The 23382-nt window shown below is 49.7% G+C and overlaps 1 protein-coding gene across 2 annotated transcripts; it reads left to right on the plus strand.

Annotated features, from left to right (window-relative positions):
* Positions 1-1225: 1225 nt before the first annotated feature.
* Positions 1226-8256, plus strand: LOC117856115 (LEAF RUST 10 DISEASE-RESISTANCE LOCUS RECEPTOR-LIKE PROTEIN KINASE-like 2.1). 2 transcript variants are annotated; one of them, XM_034738552.2, is made up of 4 exons: positions 1226-2085; positions 6374-6412; positions 6804-7869; positions 7955-8256. In XM_034738552.2, the coding sequence occupies exons 1-4, from the start codon at positions 1332-1334 to the stop codon at positions 8094-8096; spliced, it is 2001 nt and encodes a 666-aa protein (XP_034594443.1). In that variant the 5' UTR covers positions 1226-1331; the 3' UTR covers positions 8097-8256. The 2 variants fall into 2 exon arrangements, with proteins under 2 accessions (XP_034594443.1, XP_034594442.1); XM_034738551.2 differs by lacking the exon at positions 1226-2085 and adding an exon at positions 4337-5483.
* Positions 8257-23382: the final 15126 nt, after the last annotated feature.

Here is a 23382-nt window from a genome sequence, read left to right on the forward strand (position 1 = left end):
TTAGCTTGGCGCCATCCACGCTGGCGCCAAGCTACAACGTCTCGGCGCCAGCCACCCTAGCGCCAAGGTCCATGCGCAGCTGCTGACGCGGATGTCGATGGCGCCAAGCTTGACGCCGTAGATCATGGCGCCGAGCTATCTACCCCGTACTTCTTCACGTTTCGAACTAAACAAGTACAATTATTCCGAGGAGTGTGCAATAAACTAAATTGTGGTTCAACCGGTTAGGAGGTGGGCTTCTTATCTTGGAGACTTAAGTTCAAACCCCTGTGTTGAACCTTTTTTTCTACATTTTATAACAAGCCCACCTCCTAACCAGTTGAACCACATCTTAGTTTGTTGCACACTCCTCAGAATAATTATACTTGTTTAGTTTGAAATGCGAAGAGGTACGGGGTAGATAGCTCGACGCCAAGATGGCTAGCGCCGGTCTATTTTTAAAATTGGTTTCGTCGTGAGCCTATTTGTGAGAATCTTTCGTAAAAAGGGTTTAAAAAAAAGTCAGCCATCAAGATGGAGCTGCAGGATGGGTCTCACGAGTCACGAGGGTGGAAACGAGGCCATGCCCGCATCGCTAAAATCGCTGGTTTCATCATCTTTGGTGTTACCGAGCCGACATCGTTTCTCAGGAAGGAAATCGTTTCCTTCTCTCTTCAATAAATGGCTAGCCACATCAACAATTCGTCTACGTGACTGTGTATTTATTAATATGAAAATTATTCTCGTCACTGTGGTGGACTGCCTTGAAACGTGAGAGGAGGGTTGCCATTCGATTTTCATTAGATACAAGCCGGTAGCAGGACGTGCAAAATCGAAAACTATAGACCTGCCTTGGTTACTCTTGCTTATTTTTATTTTTAGTAACCGTTGTATCGAATGTTTAGATACTAATTAGGAGTGTTAAACGTAGACTATTTACAAAACTCATTACATAAGTGGAGGCTAAACGGTGAGACGAATCTATTAAGTCTAATTAGTTCATGATTTGACAATGTGTTGCTACAGTAAACATTTGCTAATGATGAATTAATTAGGTTTAATAGATTTGTCTCGCCGTTTAGCCTCCATCTGTGTAATGGATTTTGTAAATAGTCTACGTGTAATACTCCTAATTAGTATCTAAACATTTGATGCGACACGTGTTAAAAATAAGCAAAGGGAATCAAAAGATTCGTAATTATGAGAAAGGTTAGTGACAACGGGACAACACTGAATGTCAATATTGCTTCTTCTTCCCGTTGGACCTCCGCCTCCCTTGCACACATCCCCATTCCTCAATCCCGTCCATTTCGCAGCCTCCTAGCTCCTATACTGATCGAATAACAAGCTTGATGCATCCGGCCCTGGTCCTCTTCCCGCTGGCCGCCTCCTTGCTCCTCCTCCAAGACCATGCAAGCGCCGACTGCGAGCCGGCGACATGCGGGAACCTCACTCTCAGATACCCATTCTGGCTGGGCAGCGGCAACCAGACCTCATCACCCTGCGGCCACCCGTCCTTCGAGGTCTGGTGCAGCGACCGCCGCCGGAGCGTAGCCTCACTGAAGGGCTCCTCCATGCACATCCTCTCCATCGATTACACCAACTACTACTTCGTCGCCTCCCACACCGGGGTCGCCGCCGCCGACGGCGTGTGCCGCACCGACTTCAACATGTCGATCAGCATCGCGCTCAGCCCGTTCACCATTAGCCCCCGGAACCGCGCCCTGTGCTTCCTCTACAACTGCACCGGCGGCGCGGCCCCGATCGGGCCCGACGAGTACGTGAACGCCACCTCCATCAGCTGCCGTGACCCCATCTACGCGTACCTCGGCGGGGCCTACTACTGGGACAAGCCGCCGGCGATCGCGTCGGACGGGTGCACGTACACGTACATCCCAGTGCTGGGGCGGGAGGCGGAGACCATGACGGCGGCCAACTACAGCCGGCTCCTGAAGGACGGATTCGCCCTGGAGTGGGAAGCGGCAGGGATCGGCGACTGCGCCGCCTGCAACGCGAGGGGCGGGAAGTGCCGGTACGACAAAGCCACCGCGGCGTTCCGGTGCCTCTGCCCCGACGGCAGCCGCGCGGCGGGGTCGACATGCTCCGGTGAGTAGTCACTCTCCCACTTCCCTCCGTACACGTACAGTAGTCAGCGTGTGTGGACGCCGGCGGGCGACCCGGCGCATGCCGCTTTCAGCTGCAAGACTTTCTTGGTCCATTGCATCATGCGGATTGCGGCGTGGCGAAGGCGCAGCGGCGCTGGCGCATGCATCGGCGTCGCGGTAGTGCTGCCCATGGGGTTGGATCCTCGTAGGCCCCATGGAGATTTTGCACGCAGCTCTCGCTCTCAGTGACCTTGGCTAGTTTCCCTCGATCCACCGGTAGAATGGCCCGCGGCAGCTGGAGTGATGGCTATCTTAAGACTGTGTGGCGCGCGCACTGGCCACGCCGCAATCCCTGGTAAACGCGTGTGCGGTCAATGTCGTCTTCCCTGCCGGGGCAGCAGAGCGCTCGCCGCGGCGCGGAGCAACAGGGGAGGGGGCCTGCCGCTGCCGGGCGTCGCTTTCGCCTGCCATTAGCTTCGTGCTCTTTCGCGCATGATCGTTCCCATTAAGGGTGTTTGATACGAGCTACTAAATTTTAGGAGGGTCACATCGGATGTTCGGATGCTAATTAGGAGGACTAAACATGAGCTAATTATAAAACTAACTGCAGAACCCCTATACTAATTCGCGAGACGAATCTATTAAGCCTAATTAATCCATCATTAGCAACTGGTTACTGTAGCACCACATTGTCAAATCATGGACTAATTAGACTTAATAGATTCATCTCGCGAATTAGACTCCATATGTACAATTAGATTTGTAATTAGACTATAATTAATACTTCTAATTAGTATCCAACATCCGATGTGACATGTCCTAAAGTTTAGGAGGTGGTACCAGTGCGCTGACACATCAACGGTAGGGTATATCATCACTTGCCTCGAGCTTTAGCTTGATCCATATCTTGTTGCTATTAGGGGGTGTTTGATACAAGGTGCTAAAGTTTAGAAGGGCCATATTGGATGTTCAGATGCTAATTAGCAGGATTAAACATGAGCTAATTACTAAACTAATTGCACAGATGGAGTTTAATTCGCGAGATGAATCTATTAAGGCTAATTAATCCATCATTAGCAAATGGTTACTGCAACACCACATTGTCAAATCATGAACTAATTAGGCTTAATAGATTCGTCTCGCGAATTAGACTCCACCTGTGCAATTAGTTTTGTAATTAGACTATATTTAATACTTCTAGTTAGTATCCAAACATCTGATGTGACAGGTGTTAAAGTTTAGCAGGGTATCCAAACACCGCCTTAGTAGGTTGCAGTTAGCATTGCTGACTTGCTGTCTTTGCTGAAGTGTCCATTTGTGGCAAGTAGGTGCACTAAGTGCGTGAGGCTAGGGTCACAAGTGGTCACCAAATCTGCACTTCTGATTTTCTAGTCAAAATAATAAGGGGTACTTTTTATGGACAAGTACCTCAAGTAGGTTTACAGGATAGTCTTTGGATCCCAGCCCAAATTACAGGCAAATATTGTCTTGCAGTGTTTGATTTATAAATATGAAAAAAAATCCAAATTATCATAGGCTTTGTTCATAAGCTTAGAGCTTGGAGCTTTGCCGTAGAAAAGCAGCATGAATAACCATTTAGATGGAATGCACAAGAAAAACACATGACTTTGCAGGGGGTCCCACGTGTATCCTGCTCAAAGCCCCTCCAATGCTCCAGCATCTCGGTCACCAGAACAGAGCAGTCAAACTCGGAGACGAGGACCGGTCCACACATTCAGCACCATCCTTCGCGCCTTCCTTCCGGTCCCATTAAGGCTCCTTTAGCACGGCTCATCCATTGGCTTCTCGAGTGGCTTTTGATGAAACCATGCCAAACAGGTACCGTCAAAACGGCTCGCAAGCAAAAGCCAGGCGGAAGCCCCGCAAAATGCGCTGAGTGCGTTCCTCCCCGCGCGAGAAGCCAAAAATAGTGGCTTATCTTGGCTTCTCCCCGTCGGAACGAGACTATTCCATCGCTAACCTCGGTGCTTACCTGGTGGCGGGGTGGAGCACCGGTCCAGCGGCGGACGGAGGAGGAGAGAGGAGGGGAAAAAGAAAAGAAGGGCCTGGCGGGGTGGCGGCGGAGTGGCGGAGGAGGAGGGCCAGGGTGGTTAGGTGGCGGCGGAGGAGGAGGTCCGGTGCGGCGCCATCGCGGCGGATGGGCGGAGGAGGAGGTCCGGTGCAGCGCCGTGTTGGCGGAGGGAGCTGGGGTCAGCGGGGTGGCGCTGGAGGGGTGGAGGAGGAGGGTTGGGTGGATAAGGTCGGGAGGGAGGTGCCGATCGGATAAGGAGAGAAGGGAGGAAAAGAAAAGAAGGGAGAAGGAAAGAGAAATAAAAAAGAAAGAAAAAGAAAAGAAAAATGAGGAGAAAAAAAAGAAAAGAGAAAAAATATAAGAGTATTTTGGACATTTGACACCTTCTTTTCAATCTAAAAAGCTAGGAGAAGCTGAGCTAGAGCAAAAAAAATCTGTTTCATTCCAGATGAGCTAGAGCCAGAGCTGTTTTTTCACGAGTCAAAGTCGTGCCAAACGGTCGTCAGGCTCGCCTCATGAATCACCTTCTCTTCTTCTCCGTGTTCTTCCCAAACCGTCTCCTTGTCGACCTCCAGCAACCCCAAGCGTCTTCCCTTGTGTCGCGAAGATGCACGCGTGTCCTGTTCCTGCCGCTGCCCTGCTGTGCCCAGTCGTGCTACTTCTAGCTCTGCTTCCCAGTCCCGCCACCACCGCTGCCGCCCTGAACACGTCCAACCCCTGCGCGCCGGCGTTGTGCGGCGGCATCAACATCGCCTTCCCGTTCTGGCTCGCCGGCAAGCATCCGCCGGAGTGCGGCTACAAGGCCTACGAGGTCACCTGCGACAAAGGCAATCTTACTCTCAAGAACTCTTACTGGACGTACCAACTCCTGGACATCTTCTACCAAAACAGCTCCTTCAGAGCCGACCTGTCTGGAGGCCTCTGCGACTTCAAGAATTTCGTCAACGCCGCCTCCGACCTCGGCCTCTCGCCGTTCAAGATTAGCCCCAAGAACCAGGAGCTGTTCTTCCTCTATGACTGCGAACTGCGGGGAAGACACGCACCTCGTTCTTGGACGCTCGTGAACTGTTCGTCGCCGGATGACCCACCGTGGGCGTTTGCCTTGCTTGGGAAGAATTACACGCCAGGTGGCACTGGGATGCCACCGCCGATGAATTGCAACGTGTCGACGATTCCGGTGCTGGGATACGAGGGAGCGACGGGGGCAGACTATCAACGGCTGCTGAAGGGTGGTTCTCTGCTCGAGTACACGGATGATGAGCCCTGCAAGGATTGCACGGATACCGGCGGCCGGTGCCGGGTTAATGTATCCGACGATGCGTTCGCGTGCTACTGCAACGACGGTGACGACGGCTGGTTTATTTGCGGTGAGTATGTTTATGCTTATGATTTAGAATTCATTCTGCTTCTTACTGTTTCCTTCATCTTACGTTGCCTCCATATTCGACTCGAACCAACGTGCTTAAGCCTAGTATATTAGCACAACACATGTCACTTGCCCATTATACAATGTCAATGGAATGCATTGGATGCATACTAGTAGCCATCATTCTATCGACATGGTAAACTCCATTTTCATTCTTTCTTCTCTATTAATACATACCAAGCAGAGTCCTGCTCCTGCAAGCTGTTTCGGAAAAAAGAAGAATTGGTAACATCCAAACTAGCAAAGGTGCTAACACTAAAAAATGTTAAAGAAATCTTGAGAGAGAGAGAGACGACGATTATGCAAATGCATCCGCTGTGCATCCGCTGTAAATTAACTCCGCCGGCCGCCATCGCAGTCGATCTTGACCTCTGGGCTCATCGTGTCCTTGGAACACGGACACAGATGTGGCGTACCTTATTTTGTAACATAACTTAAGTACTCTCGCCTCTCCTACCCCCACATCGCAAACATGTCAATTACATGGTCGTAAATAATGTAAGGTAACATAATACAAAATAGAATAAGAGATTCTGATGGTCAAGGTGTAGCCTTAAATACCACAATGAGGCAAACTGCGGCATGCGTCAAGTGTATCATCCACTATCAATGCATCTCCTTTGTCAATTGTCGCTTCCAGCTCTAATAAAAAGGAAGGGCAATATTATACACACAAGAATGGCAGATCACAGATGTCAACTCAGCGGTGTAGCATATTATTTGAATTTTATTTGCAAATTCGGAACTGTCAAATATGTCACTCATTCCTTCCTTTAAGCAAAAGAATCAATAAGTGCTATTTGATGCTTTTCTAAGCTAATGCTATTTCAGGTAGCAAAAGGATTGGCACGAAGATAATAATAATGATAGGTATGCTACACTTAACATAATTTCATATCAAGCAATTCAAATTTCAGTACTTATATACTGCAACAAGTTACTTTTTTATTTTTAGTCTTCGGAAGACCAGAGAAGAGCTATTATAACATTTATCATATATGATCCTGCATAGATTCTAAAATGAAATTTTAGAACAAGTTATCCACAATCTGTGTCTTCTATTATAAATTAGGCAACTTTGAGCAAGATTCACTGTCCTTAATTATATAGCTTCTTAATATTTTCCAGCTATGCACTTCTTCTTTTATTTTATTTCTATAAAAAGAGATAACAACGGATTTTAATGATCTTGGAAATCCGAATGATAATAATATAGCAGCTCACCGTTTCAAGAGAAAAATAACATCTGCTTTAATTTCAGTTTGGATGACAGTAGCTGCAAGCTTGCTCCTACCATGTATATATGTGCTTGTATGGCATAGAAAGAGAGGAAAGCTACATTTTTTCTTATGTGAAAAGACTAGCAGAAGCACTCAAAGGAACATTGAGGCCCTAATAGTTTTGAATGGATCCCTAGCTCCAAAAAGATACAAGTATTCAGAAGTAACAAAGATAACGTCTTCCTTTAGTAATAAGCTTGGGGAAGGTGGTTATGGTGCAGTTTTCAAAGGAAGGCTAGATGATGGTCGTCAAGTTGCTGTGAAATTCTTGCATGATTCCAAAGGAGAAGGGGAGGAGTTTGTTAACGAGGTTATGAGCATTGGTAGGACCTCTCATGTTAATATTGTTAACTTATTTGGGTTTTGTTTGGAAGGCTCAAAGCGGGCCATAATATATGAGTACATGCCCAATGGTTCTTTGGATAAGTTCATATACTCAGAGAATCCTAAAGCAGTTTTAGGATGGGATAAGCTCTACACAATAGCGATTGGAATTGCTCGAGGATTGGAATACTTGCATCACAGTTGTAATACACGCATTATCCATTTTGATATCAAGCCTCAAAATATCCTTCTAGATGAGGATTTTCACCCAAAGGTTGCTGATTTTGGTTTGGCCAAATTATGTCATACCAAGGAGAGCAAGCTTTCTATGGCTGGTGCTAGAGGAACAGTTGGTTTCATTGCTCCTGAAGTGCACTCTCGAACCTTTGGAGTTGTTTCAACTAAATCAGATGTTTATAGTTATGGAATGATGCTATTAGAGATGGTTGGAGGCAGAAAAAATGTGAATTCAATTGCTCAAAAGTCAAGTGAAAAGTATTTTCCACATTGGATTTATGACCATTTTGGTCGAGGTGATGGATTACAAGCATGTGATGTCTCAAGTGAAAATGAAGGAATAGCCAAAAAGATGAGTGTGATTGGCCTGTGGTGTATCCAAATACTACCAATGCATCGCCCTACCATAACAAAGGTTTTGGAAATGTTTGAGCGAGCTTTAGATGAACTGGACATGCCACCGAGGCAAAACTTCAGCCAAATCCTGTAAGATATTTATGATACGTTTTGCTGCAGCTACCCTGCACCATTTACCAATTGATGTAGCAACAATTCTTTTATTGTTTTGCAGCGAAGATCCAAATTACAATTTGAATGCACAAAGCTTGAGTACAAGCAGTGGTACCAAAACACAAGTTTTTAGCGAAGTGCTAAAGATGAAGGAGATGAGCTTAGAGAATTCAAAACTCTTACAGCGGTTACCAACTCTGTGACAAGGTTACCTAGCATTGGAATTGAGCATTGAACTTGTGCATGTGTATTGGAGGGGGTAGAAATCTTAAGTTACTCAAATACTTGTCTCAAAACAAAATGCTAAATGCCTACTATATTATTTTGCAGTCAAAGCCATTAAGGCCCCAAGAGGGAAAGTTATATCTGCAAGTATTCATACGATATTTTTGACATAATCCTAACATACTTATATCCTGTTAATTAGAGCTTCTCGTTGTGCTTCACTGATGCGCCAGCACCCCTTATAGTCATCCAACACCCAAACTTTACCCAAAATCTCCTAAATGTTAATGACACATCTGTACTGGAATCAATTAACATTTGAAAAATATTCATCAAGGCATTACGCGTCCTAGAAAAATCAAGACATTCAGTTTTGAAGCTATGACCTTAGTAGAGTCGAGCAGCATATAGTTGGATCGTCCTGGATTAATGGCATGCTGAAATATGAGGATGGAGCTGATGGTAGCCATGACTGAGGTCGAAAAGGGCATGCATGTTGCTTGACTATTTTTTTTTTTGAACGAATGGGCACGAGGTTATGCCTATTTCATTGATAGAGAAGGATAGTACACCCGGCTAGCTGGTTAGGATACACATGACTACGCAATTACTCGCGAGATGAAAAAACCGCTAAGTCCTTTGCCCCCGCTATCATCCACGCTCCGGCTTCTTCCTTGATTTTCACGAATAATGCAATGGTTGCCATTTCCTTTTGATTGAATTCACACCTTTTGCTTTCCTTCCAGATTTCCCATATGATGAGCAGTGTAATGGAGCACATTTCCTTCCTTCCAGATTTCCCATATGATGAGCAGTGTAATGGAGCACATTTCCTTCCTAGGCGCTTCTGTTTTGGTAGTCATGTTTATCCACCAGTCCAGCGTGTTGTTGCTTTGTCGCCATGCTGAGGGGTGTATGCTTGGTTGTGCCGTCCAATCCGCCACCAGGCTCCAAATCCTTTTGGTGAATCTGCATTCGGCCAGTAGGTGATGGGCTGTCTCTATTCCGCATCTGCATAAAGGGCATGAAGGAGAGTGTGGCCATCCCCTACGCGCTAGCCGATCAGCTGACCACACTCGGTTTTGTAGTATTAGCCATGCAAATAATTTGCATTTCGGCGGCGCCCAATTGCGCTAGAGTGTTTTGCTATGTGGTGTTTTGGTGGATCCAAAAAAAGGTGCTTTGTACGCCGAGGCCGTCGAGTACTTGCCATTCGCCAAACTTCCAGCAAATACTGTCCTCCTGTTGTGGTTGTAATTGGACCTCTGTAGTGAGTCACCAAAGCATCGTAAATTCTTGAAGGTGCAATGGTGTAATGCCACCGTGTATGTTTAGGTCCCTGATCCAGTTATTCGCCTACAAGGCTTCTGCCACGCTTCTTTTTTCTTTTTGAGATCGCGAAAATGTTAGGTGCAAAGTCCTTTGGCCTACGGCCTTGCATCTAGCCCGACTGCCAGAAGCTCGCCTTGTGGCCATTCCCTACTGTGATGTTCGTACAAGCCGTGAATAGAAGTCTATCAGTGTCATCACATGGTGTCTCCATTCCGATCCATGTTTTTTGCTACTCCCATTCATGCCACAGCCATAGTAATCTGAGTGGTCTTGCAAACTTGCGTAGATTAAGAACCCCCAGTCCTCCATTTTCCTTTGGTAGACAGCTTCTAATCCAATTTATACCTTGCATTTGCCCCCAGTCAGTGCTTTGTCTCCTGCCCTCAAGAACTTTTTCCTTGTCAAAGACTTTGTTTGACATCTTGAGTACTGTCAATAGGTAGAGCAGTTGTGCTGTTAGCACCGTTTTGGTGAGGCAGGTATGCCCTACTTGGTTGAGATTGCGGCCGAGAGCTTGCCTGCTGCTTTGTCGATCAAAGGTTAGAAGTCAATTTTCTTTAGTCGCCTTATTGCGAGCGGGAGTCTGAGGTATCTTATCAGGAGTCCTGTTGTAGTTATTGGGAGCCTCGATAGGATTTCCTCCAGGTTGACACACTCACAGCTTATTGGAGCCACACTTGTTTTTTGAAGGTTTGTTCTCAGTTCGGTTGCCTCGCCAAAAAGGCTCAATAGTTGTGTGGCATTCGCAATGTCTGCAGCTGTTGGCTTTATGAAGCTAACTGCGTTGTCAGCATATATTGAGATACGGGCGTGTGCTACTCGCCCCTCCAGCTTGCTCAGTAGGCCTAAGTCCGTTGCTTTGTGTATTAGCTGGTATAGTGGGTCTATCGCCAGGATGAAGAGGAAAGGGGACAATGGGTCTCCTTGTCGTAGGCCGTGTCTGTGCACAATCGAGTCTAACAGGATGTCGTTCAATAGAATTTTTGAAGTGGATGTGGTGAGCATTGTCGCGATCTAGTCCCGCCATCTTGGGGGGAAGCCTCTGTGCTGGAGTAGTGAGAGTAGGTAGTCCCAATGCACCGAGTCGAAGGCCTTTGAGATGTCCAGCTTCATTAGTAAAGTAGGTGCTTTGTTCCTGTGGAATCGATGGCTCATATTCCGAACATACAAGAAGTTGTCATGGACACTTCTTCCTTTGGTAAAGGCACTCTAACATGGCGATATTAGTGCTTCCATAAATGGCGCTCGACGTAGCGCAAGTATTTTACTGATGATTTTGGCGATGGCGTGTATTAGGCTGATTGGTCTGAAGTCTTGGATGCTTTCGGCCCCCTCCTTCTTGGGGAGTAGTACTACTGTAACGGCCTCGGATAAAAATCCTTTGCGTCAATCTTAATCCGAGTCCCTTATCACCTGTCTCAGTTTTCCCAGCCTAAGTGTTCAACCTCCAGATCTCCCGACCCCTTCGATCCGACCCCTTGCCGTGTTTCCCCAGTTCCGACCCCGCCGACCCCCAACCCACCGTCGGATCTTTCTAAGCCATCCCACAGCATCGCCCTTCAATTCGAGCCGTGGACCTCCGAGACTGACCGGTGGACCCACGAGATCTTTCTTCCAGATCTCCCGCGACAGGCGCACTCGAGTTGCATGCCCGCTTCAGAGTTCCCCAGCCGCGTGGCTCAACTCCTCCGACGCCCGCCGTTCCGCCTCGTCGCCGGCCACGACCGGATGGATTCTAACGCCCCCTTCCCCAATCGCGGCAGAAGCTCCTCTGCTACCCTTTCTGCAGCACCTCGCCGCCCGCGCCCATCATCACATCGCCAGATCCCAGATCCCGGCTGCAGAGCCCGATGCCGCCCGTCTTTTCCGTCACCTCTCCACAGTCGCGCCGCCCCGGTCCTCGCTACGCGACGATTCCTCCTCCGCCAACCTAGACCGCGGCAGCGACAGCTTCTTTTCCCGCCTTGTCAGAAGCTCCTCCCCGACAATCTGTTGCTCCGCGCTCGCCCGCGCGACCGCAGCCGCCTGTCTTCTCACCTGTGCGCCCTCGTTTCTAGCGTCGTTTTCCCGGTCACTTCCATCAGATCCACCGCATGACGACGCCCACCTCTGCCAAATCTCAACCACCGGCAAACCCGCGCCTGCGCCGCCCTGACGTCAGTGCCCAATAACCGCCGGTGTCATCCCCGATTCCTGCTCCACCGCCCTCGTCGCTCAATCGTCGCCCCGGCAGGGCACTCCATCGCTTTTTCCCCGGCCTTCGCGCCGCTTCCCCCTTCCCTCTTCCGCGCAGCTATAAAATGGAATGCTGGAGCCCCACCGGAGTTCCCCTTTGCCATCGCTGCCCTCTCCCTTACTCCCTGTTCGTGCTCACAGCGCCACCACCTAAGTCTGAGGAACTCTCCTCTCCGCGCAAACACCACCTTCCCCGAATCCACCAGCCACTGCTTTCAGTGCTGCCCAGAGCTTGCTTGTGATCCACAAGAAGCACCGCCGCCGTCGGAATACCGCCGGACATCCTCGCCGCTGTCCCAAGCCCCTTAGTCCTTCCGCCCAAGCCTCCTCTGTAAGATGAAGGTAAGCTGCCGACCCTTTTGTCCGTCTCGCCCGACCCCCCCCCCTATCTGCCCGACCCCGGTTCCGTCTCGCCCGACCCTGTCTGTTCCGCCGACCCTTCTCCACCTCGCCCGAGGGCTCGGCTGTATCTTTTTCCTTGAACCGAGGGTATATGTGTAAAACTTGGGGACTTTTCAGCGTTAAGTCTGAGGATCCCTAGCACATCTATTCCTCTAGATTAAGGGTCTGATCATAAGTTCCTTCCCATCCGATCCTCATATCTTGATCTCCATCAACTCAAGCGAACCTCCCCACCCTCCTGTAACTTGCCGCAAATTTCTGGGCTCAAACTTGCAAGTGTTGCTGTTGAAATAACCGTCTAAATGCTAACCAATGCATTGCATTCGTGTAGAGCTGCGTCTCACCGACGGCTTCTACGAGCTGCACCCGGCGCCAGAAGAAGAAGGTGTAGCCGAGCTCCTGCCTCCAGAAGCCGAAGCTGCCCAAGCAGACGAGCAGTTTCCCTCCTCCTTGCTCGAAGGCAAGCCCCGGATGCATGAATTTCCCTATGTTTTTTACCAAACTTGCGCATGCCTTCTTTATCATGCTTGTGCATTTACGTATAGGAGTTGTTTGGAACCATAGATGCATAACTTAGCTTCCTTGATCTGAACACTAGCTGTTGGACCGGGTAGATGCTTTGCTTAAATAGGAAACGGTAAAAGCCGAGTGATTTCCTGTCACTCGTGAGTTGTAGGAGTTGGTTGTTTCCCCTTCTGTTACAACTATAAGGATGATGGACGGGGTAGGGTTTTGAGTAACTTTTTGGTGGTCGGTTGATCGCCCCGTCTGTCTATGAAACTTGCTAAGGCCCGACAGTGGTGGTGTTCGTGATCAAGTGTTTGAAAGTACTAATCTCATACCTAGTATGGGATGGGGAAGCCTAGTACCTGATTGAACTAGAGCGTGGCTTATACCCCTGCTGTCCCTGGAACAAGGTTCCCATGGTGCATCATGTGGGTGCAAGTGTGGTCACAGTACGGTAGAGGCCGGGACTGTGGAGCATTGCATGCCAAGGGAAGTTTGGACCTAACACGCGCCTGGGAATTGATGGGGACGGCCGACACAGGAAGCGACCCTTGTGGTGCGCGGATGTCGTGAGATTAGGTTCGCCATGCATGGTTAAGAAACTCGAATCGATTCGTCTGCCTCTCACAGTTTGAGATTGCTTGATCGCTATGTCATCCTGAGTAATAAAGGAATCTGATGATGACATGGTTTGTGATGATATGTATATATACCCTTGGTTGGTTCTATGGTTGCTTAGAATAAGTTGCTAACTTAGACTGGATAATGAACTTAGAACCTGAGCTAAAACTTTGAAAGTAGGGATACACCTAGTGCTTTTGGCAAAGCAAACCCCTCAGCCAAAAAGCTTTGCATGTCTAGAAGAAGTGGGGTAGCGTACTCCCTGTCGGTTAAGTCTTGTTGAGCTTAGTAGCCCAGCCTTGTTGTGGCTCTTCTTTTCAGGTGAAGTTGCTGCCTCTGAGCCTCCCTCTGCTGGCACTTGGCCGCCCCAACTCTCTCCGGGTTGGACGGTTGAGTGGGATCCCTCCTCGGACGGCGAGGAGAGGGATCACTGATGTCCCAGTGGGCCTCACCAGGGATGTCCGACCCCGACGAGTTAGCTTCCGCTAGTTGTTACCTTCTGTTGTTTCTCTTCTGAACTTGTAAACTCTGATGTTGTTTTATGGCCAAACTAAATGGTTAATTTGATAACTCGGTGGACTTGTTGTATTCTCTGGAACCGCTCACCTTCGTGTGGGTTTGCTATTCGGTCCTGTTCAAGTGGTTAAATCGGATGAACTCCAACGGCACTTCATGTTTACTCGGTTTAGGCGTGAGCGTCGCGTATCATGCGGCTTAATCATGTTTAACCAAGTAAATTCGAAGTGGATCCGCCACAACTACATTAGCTATGTTGAGGAGGTTGAGGTCTTTGCAACGAATGTTGTGGAAGGCATTAACGGCCATTGTGACATCACCTTTGATTATGTGCCAACACGATTTGAAGAAAAGGCCGGTGAAGCTGTCCGGTCCTGGCACCTTGTTCTTTGGAAGCTCTATGATTTCATGAAGTATTTCTTCCTCTGAAAAGGGGCTATCAAGCGCGCGTAGATCCACCGCTGGAAAGTCCATAATCTTCCAGTTTAGGTCTCTAGTGCGATGCTGCGGCGAGCACATCATGTTGTTAAAGTGGTCTTGAATTACCCTTTGCTTGTCTTGGTGGGTTATTGCCCAGCCACATTCCTTCTTTAACCTCTGGATGAAGTTTTTCCTTCTTCTAGCGTTCGCCTTTAGATGGAAGAACTTTGTATTTGCGTCTCCCTCGCATATGTAGGTGATTCTGGAGCATTGTTTTTTTCTTGTTTTTTCAATAGCCACCCTCCCAAAAGCCTCCTTTTTAGCTTATGACGCAAGGAGTATTCTGCGTTAGATAGCGCTCTGGTCTCTTCAGCCGTGTCAAGGTGTACAATGACCTCTTGGGCCATGTGTAGCTTTAGTTTGGCATCTGAAATGAATGACCTACTCCATGCTTGAAGCGCGCGGGCAGTGGCATGCAGCTTGTGCCCCAATATGTAAAAAGGCTCTGTGTGACTCATCAGCTTGGACCATTCTCGGGTGACTACTTCATGGAAGCCAGGTAGGCACGTCCAGAAATTTTCAAATTTAAAAGGTGTCGGGCATCTGGGCCCAGATTGTTGCGCCAATAGTAGCGGGCAGTGTTAGAGTGTGAGGAGGAAAGTGCATGTAGGACATGGTCATTGAAGTATAGATCCCAGCTCTCATTGCAGAAAACTTGGTCGAGCCATATTAATGTTGGTCAACGCCTAGTGTTAGTCCAGATGTTGTGCAAATGTATTTCTTTTAGATCGCAGTAATTTAGTGCAGCTCTGAAATGCCTCCTCAATCGCCGATTAAGATTTCTATTATTCTTATCTCTCGCCCTGTAAATGAGGTTGAAATGCCTAGGATGAGCCATCGCGTGTCGTCGGCCGGTCTCATAGCACGTAGATGTCGTAGGAATGCAGGTTTTGCAACACGTCGTGACGGGCCATACACTGTCGTTAGCTGGAAGGATGATGTGTTATGCTTTACTACTGTTGTTGCCGAAATGGAGAATTGGCCAATTTGAACATCCTCTATGTTGATCACCCCGTTGTCCCAGAGGATGAGGATTCCTCCCTTTGTGCCTAGAGCTGGTTTGTAGGCAAATTTGTTCAGGCCATGCCCCCCAAGAAGGCAACTAGATCCCCGTCGATGTTTTGTAGTTTCATTTCTTGCAATGTGACATGTTGTCATTGCAATTGTTTCACGAACCATTAGACATCTAGCCGGAGCATTGAGACCTCGCACATTCCACCACATTACCTCAAAGTTGCCAATCATCTGAGAGTTGCTTTGTTCGCTGGCTTAAGTGTCACGAATAGGCAAACAAAACAGTGCAGCGTGAGTTCAACTTGGAGATCGCCTGAAGGTCATGGCCAGCAGGGTGGAGTTTGTAGGTCATGAATTTTGCCTGAAGGTTGATGCCAGCAGGGCTAGTCAAATGTCCTCTCCGAAGGTCGCACCCAGCAGGGTGAGGAACTGATGATACAATGCAATAACGATACATTGCGTGCCATTGACATGCGTAGGTAGTGCGCCTTGTATGGATCATCATGGCACCACATTCTACTTCTGCTGTAGGTCTTGTACCGGGTCGCCTACCATCTGGAGAAGCGCTTCGTTCATCTGGTCTGCTGCGTCATCGTCGAGGTCGAAGAGAGCGGTCATGGCTGCTATGACGAACTCTGGAAGGCTCCCCTGGAACATGCTGATGAAGTCTTGGAGAACCTGCTCAATTGGCGCCAATTCGTCATCACTGACGCTAAGCTTCCTCCTTAGGTTCCACTATGCTCGCTCCATAGTCGGCATCGTCGGCTTCCTAGCTAGTCGCGCGCTTCGCCGCACCTCGTTCATGTCAAAGGTGCAGTGCTAGCACGTGCGTCGCACTAGCTGTTGTTGTAGCGCCGGTGGTGCAGGGTTGCGAAAAGGTTCTGGACGTGCGGTGTCTGCGAGCAGCCGTTGACGGCCGGTGCTGGCTCACTAGCCGGAGGCACCAGGTGATTGTCATCTTCTACGCTTGCAGTTTCCCCACATGGGACAGGCCAAGCGGCATTTGCAGGCTTGTTGGGAGGCCCACTTGCCACGTTCACTGTAGGCAGGTTGGGAGGCCCGTTTATGACAGCCTGCGTTTGGCCTGTTGCGACCTTTTGTGCCGAAGCTTTGTGGGCCTATTGGCCCAACATATGGGCCTTCTTCGAGTAGGCCGCTTCCGTCAGGGCCTCCTAGCCCAGCCTTTCCGCTGTGTTCGAAGCTGTGTGGGCCTGTTGGCCTAACATCTATGGGCCTGTTCGCTTCAGCTTATTCAGCCGGCTTATCAGCCATCAAACAGTATTTTCCTCTCACAACAAATCAGCCGTTTCAGCTTTTCAGCCGGCTTATAAGCTGAAGCGAACAGGCCCTGCCTTCTTTGAGCCAGCCGCTTCCGCCAGGGCCTCCTGCCCCAGCCTTTCCGCCGTGGCCATAGCAGAAGCAACCACCGGAGCCTCCTCTCTCGGTGTTGCAGCCGCAGCCACTGTGACGGCGGCCACTGCGACAGCGTCTCCCGGCCTCGCAGGCATGGCCATCGCAGCAATGGTTGCCGAGCACTCCGCTCCTGGCGTCATGGCCACGGCCATAGTCGCCGCTGCCGAAGTTGTGATCTCTAGGCAACGAAGAGCACGTTCGACATCAGCGGTTGTTGGTGCCATTACCATATTAATTCTATCAAAAACTCGGTTAGTAGAGATTAGTGACTCACTATGGACAGACCAGGTTCCATTCCCGGTGATGAGGTTCCAGCGTGCCGTGGCAGGGGCGTCGTTGATGCCAAGCCGGTAAGCGAGGCGGCATGCCTTGTCGATGTAGCCCGCAGCATCATGAAGCCACACCTTCGCTATGTCACCGAGACGTGCCTGCATCCCTTTCTTGAGCGCCGAGGCCTGCGCACAAAATAGAGCTTGCACTGTCGTAGGCTCCATGGCTCTGAGCTCCTCCACATTCGGCAAGGCAGGTGAGTTTGCAGATGCGCAGCTCCCTCACTCCTGCGACGTCCACCATCGAATGCTCCGTCCCGGCGGCGTGGTGACCATGTCTGCTCCCGCGCGCACGACATCGTGCCGTTCGGGGTTGCGGTGAGTGCCACTAACCCCCCGGCCGGGGTGCGTGTAGTCGTCGCCGCTGCCGTCGTCGTCGTTGTCATTGCGCTGAGGCTAAGTGAATCCCCCTTCCTTGCAGGTGCGCCCATCAGCGCGGCGCCTGCCGTCCCCACGCTTGTAGTCGCGCCTTCTGTCGCGCCTCTGCTTGCCAGCCGCTCACCTTTTGTCATGCGGGTGCTCCTGGTCGCGGCCATCGTGCTCGCGGGGTGGCTGAGAAAGGCGCACCGAGAACCTTGACCTTGTCTCCACTAGAGCTCCATCCATGATGCCGTAGCGCCAAACGTAGGGACGTCAGATCGGAGCGAAGGCGGCAGGGTTTGCCACCACGCCTAGCAGGTCATGGGCTGCTGCCAAGTAGTCCTCAACGAGGCCAATGTGAAGGAAAACCTCGTAGCGAATTCCTTGCTGCTAGCGTTCCAGCAGCTCCTGTGACGCAGCTCCTGTGTGATGAAGAACGTTGCCGTGGATTTGTCGGATGGCCTGTGGGTGAAGACTAGCCACAAGCGCTTGGGGATCTGGCTCGGATTGGCAATCCACGCGTACAGGTCAATATGCCTCGTGTCCGTCAGTTGGACGAGGTCGGTGTTGATGCACTGTAGGGCGCATTTGCTACCAATGACGCGTTCGACGATGTACGGCGTCCAAGCATGGCTAGGGATACCATCAAAGTAGACCCTGTCGCAGTAGAAGATCCACATGCCTAGCGCGTGCGTGAGGCTGCGCCAGCGCCGCAGGCAAATGTTGATGTCATTGCCCTAGAATCTACCTTGTCGCCTTGCCTCATCGCACTTGTCGTTGTGCTCGAACCGGATTAGGAATGGCTCCGGTTGGTTGCTGGTGATGGTGATGGTGCCACGACGCAGCTGCAGCTTGTTGAGCAGGAGGGTTTCAATGTCTTGAGCCCCAGCGCACCGTGGCAGGTGGATTGCCCACGAGACCAGTGTGCATCCCTCCAAGCCACGGGCATCCTGTTCGAGGTTGAAGGAGTTGGGGATGAAGACCGTCCCACATCAGGACGTGTGTAGGGTCTCCAATCGCCATCGGCTTGACGCCCGGGTGCAGCGATGGTGGCGGCGGTGGATGAGGCGTAGGATATGACGGTTGGGGCAGCGGGGGCAGAGGAGTTGGTGGCGGTGGATGAGTTGTGGCCCGGCGCACTGGGGAGTTGATTTGCTGGTGTCAGTGGTCCGGAGTCGAGGTTGGGCGTTGCTGACGGCGGGCATGACAGTGGCATTCCCGGTACCCCGATCGGCGACAGTAGAAGCACCAAACTGGGTCTCTGCAAGCAGACGCGCGATGGTCCCAGGCGAGGCAGTTGAAGCACCTCCCCGCGGTGGCCAGATTGAAGGCTTGGAGAGCTGCGGTTGGCCGGCACCTTGAAGATGGCCTTGAAGAGGGGTCTTGTCGGCCGTCGCACTGGCGTGGGCTGGCACGCTCACGACGCATTGAATGTCGTCTGTGGCCTCGTGCCACTATCCAGCCCGACTCCATGCCATGTCTTGTACTGCCTCTTGCTCGAGCAGTCTCCTCGGCTCCGGTGGATTTGGGCCTTGTTTACTTCCCAAGTTGGGAGTTGCGAAATTGACATTTTGCCATAAATGCGACACTGTAGCGTTTCGTTTGTATTTGTGAATTATTATCCAAATATTGACTAATTAGGCTCAAAAGATTCGTCTCGCAAAGTACAACAAAACTGTGCAATTAGTTTTTGATTTCGTCTACATTTAGTACTCCATGCATGTACCGCAAGTTTGATGTGATGGGAATCTTCTTTTTGTGTCAAAGTTGGGAGTTTGAAGGGAAGTAAACAAGGGCTTGATGTGGGGACGGCGTGGTGGAGTAAAGGCTGTAGCAGGGAGATCCTGGTGCGCAGGTGAGCGGCGAGCTAGCGGATCTTGGGCAGGCGGTGGAGTAAATGCTGTTGACGGGGGGCCTGACCTGCCGCAGCGGACGGCTTCCGCGTAGGTGGAAAGGGGTTTTGGCGTGGCCAGCACCGGATCCAGTTGGGGGGAGCACGGATCCGGTGTGGGTGGCACCCAATCGACCTCGTCGGTCAACGGGCAACCATGGCGTGGCGGCAGAGGTGGGGAATCGAGGAAAAAGCTCTCCCACGGGCTTTGCTGCGCCAGGGTGGAGGACGCGTGGATCTGCTTTGGTGCAGTTTGGTGTTGTGGCTGGCGGCTCAGGATCTTTGGTGGGGTGGGCGGGTTGGGCTCCGCCGTCCGCCGGCGGCGAGGGGACGGCGACGGGAGGGGTAGCGGGTTGGGGGCGCACATTTGTCTCTGCAGGATACCGGTCGGGGGCGCACATCCTGTCAAACGCCTTGCATTGCTGCTTGCTTGACTATTTGAGTTAGGTTCCAAATACCGGTGCATCAATTTTAATTTTTTCTGAGTAATTATTCAGGTTCCTACCAGAAGTTAACCTTTAAGGTTGACAGTTGATACCCACATCTAACTGAACCAAAAAAAATCTACTTAATCCAAATGCACATGATCTCATTGCAAAATCGGAGTACGTTTCTCAAACAGTATAAGCACCAAATCAAATTGATGTACGCATCTGAGTATCTGACTCAACTTAAAAATCACATCTGTGAGTAAATACACGGAAGAACGGAGCAGTCGAAGTGCATGATACTTACATGGTTCCTTAATACCTGATGCTTCTCCGATTCTCCCAAAGCAACAAGGCTAGAGCAGGCGGGCGTACCCAAGGAACTACCCAATAGTGGCGCGAGATTGGATCCTGCAGTCCTCTCCATCTGCAGCCCCAATCACCGGCACCGAGTCGGCGATGCGGCAAGGCGTAGACTGGGGAGATTTCCTCATGGGATAGTACCAGCTGCGAGTGCGCCGTAGGAGATGGCCGAGAATGCAGTGGCTGGGGATGGTTCTGTTCACCGCCGCGCATCTCGACGGACGACGGCGAGACGGGTAGACGACGCCGGCGCAGGGCGGATCTCCATGGACTAGGCCACCATGCTCTACGCAGCCGAGCCCATTCAGTGGTGAGGGCCCATCATCAAAAGTTGGACCGTGATGCGTCCTGGGTCCATCCATATGCCCGCCGTGCCGTAAACTTGTGCCGGTCTGAGCCAGACATCTTCCATCCCGTTGCTTTGCCTTCGATGGCTCAATATACAATCTGTCACAATTCAGTCCAAAAAAAAAGAAAAAGAAAGAAAAGAACACAATTTGTCAGAGAAATTCCACACTCTTATTGTAAAACTTGGTGCTGCATTGTAATTATCCGCGCTCTGCAGATTCCGATAGACGTCACGTCACTACTTGAGAAGGTTGGTAAGGTGTTTTTTTCCGCGATCATACCTTAGCACGTATTTCATTAAGAGAAGAAGAAAAGTTTGGTTACAAGAACTTGCAGCGTCATCTGAGATTGATGACATGCTAGCGCATACAAGAATTAAGAAGAAATTACATTTGCACCTTGCTACGACCCTACTAACAGGTTACCAGGTATGATGTTGGGGTGGGCGGCTGCTGTAAATGGCGCCAGGCAATGAAATCCTGCCAAAATGGACAGCATCCCCGTCGTCCTCTGAGCATGATTGAAAGTTCTTTCATTTCTTTCCAACCAAATGGACCAACCCACCAGGATAATGAGAGAGTCTAATGTTTTCCTGGCTGACCTATCCACACGTTTTCTCACTACTAGCCACCAGTCAGGAAAGGAGGACTCAGAAATAGAGGGTGCTAAGTGTTGCCAATTCAGTTCCGATAGAATAAGATGCCACAACTCCCTTGCATAGACACACCGAACTAGCAGATGGTTTATGGTTTCAGACTCCTGGGTACAAAGAATGCAAGTGTCGTCATTTTGAAGATTATGTTTCTTGCGTCTAGAGGCTGTCCAGCAGCGTCCATTGATAGCAAGCCATATGAAGAATTTGCATTTAGGGGGTGCTCGGGTCTTACACAAAGCCTTTGCCCTAGGTATTTCATACTGTCCAATGAAGAATGCATTGTAGGCCGATGCCGTTGAGAAGTTCCTGTCTTGAGTCCATTTTCACAATACCTTGTCAAGTGTATCCTCCTGTAATGTGATCTGTTGTAACTTGGTCCAAATGCTTATGTATTCAAGAAGAACTCGAACAATCAATGCTCCAGTAATGTCCCTGACCCATTTTCCATCTTGCAATCCTTCACTTACTGTCCTTTTTTTTGCGAGCTCTAGGACCAATCGCCTGAAGGAGACATGGAGCAATCTCTGCAATCGAGCGACCGTCAATCCATCTATCCTCCCATAAAAGGATGTTCTTGCCGTCGCCTACTTGAGTTGAGGTGGAGTAGTGGAACAATTGGGCGACCTGCTGTTCAATTGAATCAGGTAAGTTATGCTATGAACGTGAAGTGTCAATTTTCTTAAGCCAGAACCACCGCATTCTTAGAGCATATCCCATGAGGCGTAGGTCCGTAATTCCTAGACCTCCCAAAATAGAAGGTCGACAGCATTTCGTCCATGCAAGGAGACAATGACCGCCAGAAATCATTTCTGTACCTTTCCATAGAAAGGCCTTCCTGCGCTTGTCTATTTGCTTGATTGCCCATGGAGAGATGGCGACCGCGATAGCCGTGTGAATTGGAATGGCTGACATTTTTACCTTAACTAAGACTGTCCGTCCTGCCCTGCTCATTAGCTTCGCCTTCCATGTGGGCAATCCATCACAAACCTTATCCACCAACTGCATCAGGTCATTCCTGCGAAGCTTTTTGACTGACAGCGGTATTCCCAAGTACTTGCATGGTAGGGGTTCGAGATGACCGGGGAAGAATTTGAGCAGCCTGATTGTCTGTTCCAGGTCGCATTGTATGGGAGAGACAAGGCATTTGTCTAGGGCCTTGTTTAGTTGGCCAAATTAGGAGATGCAAAATTACTGTGACAGTACTGTAGCACACTGTAGCATTTCGTTTGTATTTGTAAATTATTGTCCAAATATTGACTAATTAGGCTCAAAAGATTCGTCTCGCAAAGTACAACAAAACTGTGCAATTAGTTTTTAATTTCATCTACATTTAGTACTCCATGCATGTACCGCAAGTTTGATGTGATGGAGAATCTTCTTTTTGCATAGTGTCAAAGTTGGGAGTTGGGAGGTAACTAAACATGGCCTAGGTTTGTTTTAAGACCGGATGCAGCTCCAAAGGTTGGTAAGGTGTTGGTTTCAGAAAACTGGTGCATACGGTGCTAGTCCTCTCCTGTGACTGCACTCAGCTCGTCCTCCGATTCTGATGGCTCTTGGAGTGGTCGACGTCGACGGTGTTGTTGCCCCAGACCGTCTCCACGGGCCTCCCGGCCGCCGCCGATCTCCCAGACCATGTTGATTTTGTAACTGCACCAAACCGCACCGATCAGCTTTATTTATACACTGATTTATAACTGAAGGCTTCCTCTGAGAAATCAAGGGAGTGGTATGGATTTGCGAAATGGGACTCATCCATCGGACTGGGACTGCACAAGTTTGCATTTAGAAGAGGGATCAGGGATGGATGCATATATATAATCTTTTTTCCCTAGTACAATAGTCAGCAACATGAGTGGATGCTCATAGCAGGATTTGGCATGTCCATCTGCTAGTTGCATGGCTTATAAATCCACTGCATCTTGGCAGCACATTGGCGTTGCTTTAGTCCTGCCCCTATCGATCCTTCGTAGGTCCCTTGCATTTGTTTTCTTGCATTGTATTAGTATAAAAAAAACAAGTTCTGGTTCTGCTCGTGCAACAAATAGTCATAGAGATACTTTGACGTGGAATAGTCAGATTAGACTGACCAACCAGCAGTGTTGGAGGAGACTAGACTTGGACCTACTCCCGGCTCCCACACGGCCACGGAAATTGAATTAAGTTTCTGTCAGTTCAGCTCAGAAGACTAACCTGTCAAACTTCGCCTACAACAGTTGCATTCGTCGAACCATCATCATTCGCTGACTTACCACTTTCATAACTTTCTCAGGGAAAAATAAAACCAGCCACCAACATGGTCTGGTGATTGCCGGCTTCTCCTCTGCGGCACCTTGTTAGCACACTTGCAGTCCCTCCTATCGCGTTGCAAAG

The sequence above is a fragment of the Setaria viridis genome, chromosome 5 (genome assembly GCF_005286985.2).
Source record: "Setaria viridis chromosome 5, Setaria_viridis_v4.0, whole genome shotgun sequence".
Lineage (NCBI taxonomy): Eukaryota > Viridiplantae > Streptophyta > Magnoliopsida > Poales > Poaceae > Setaria > Setaria viridis.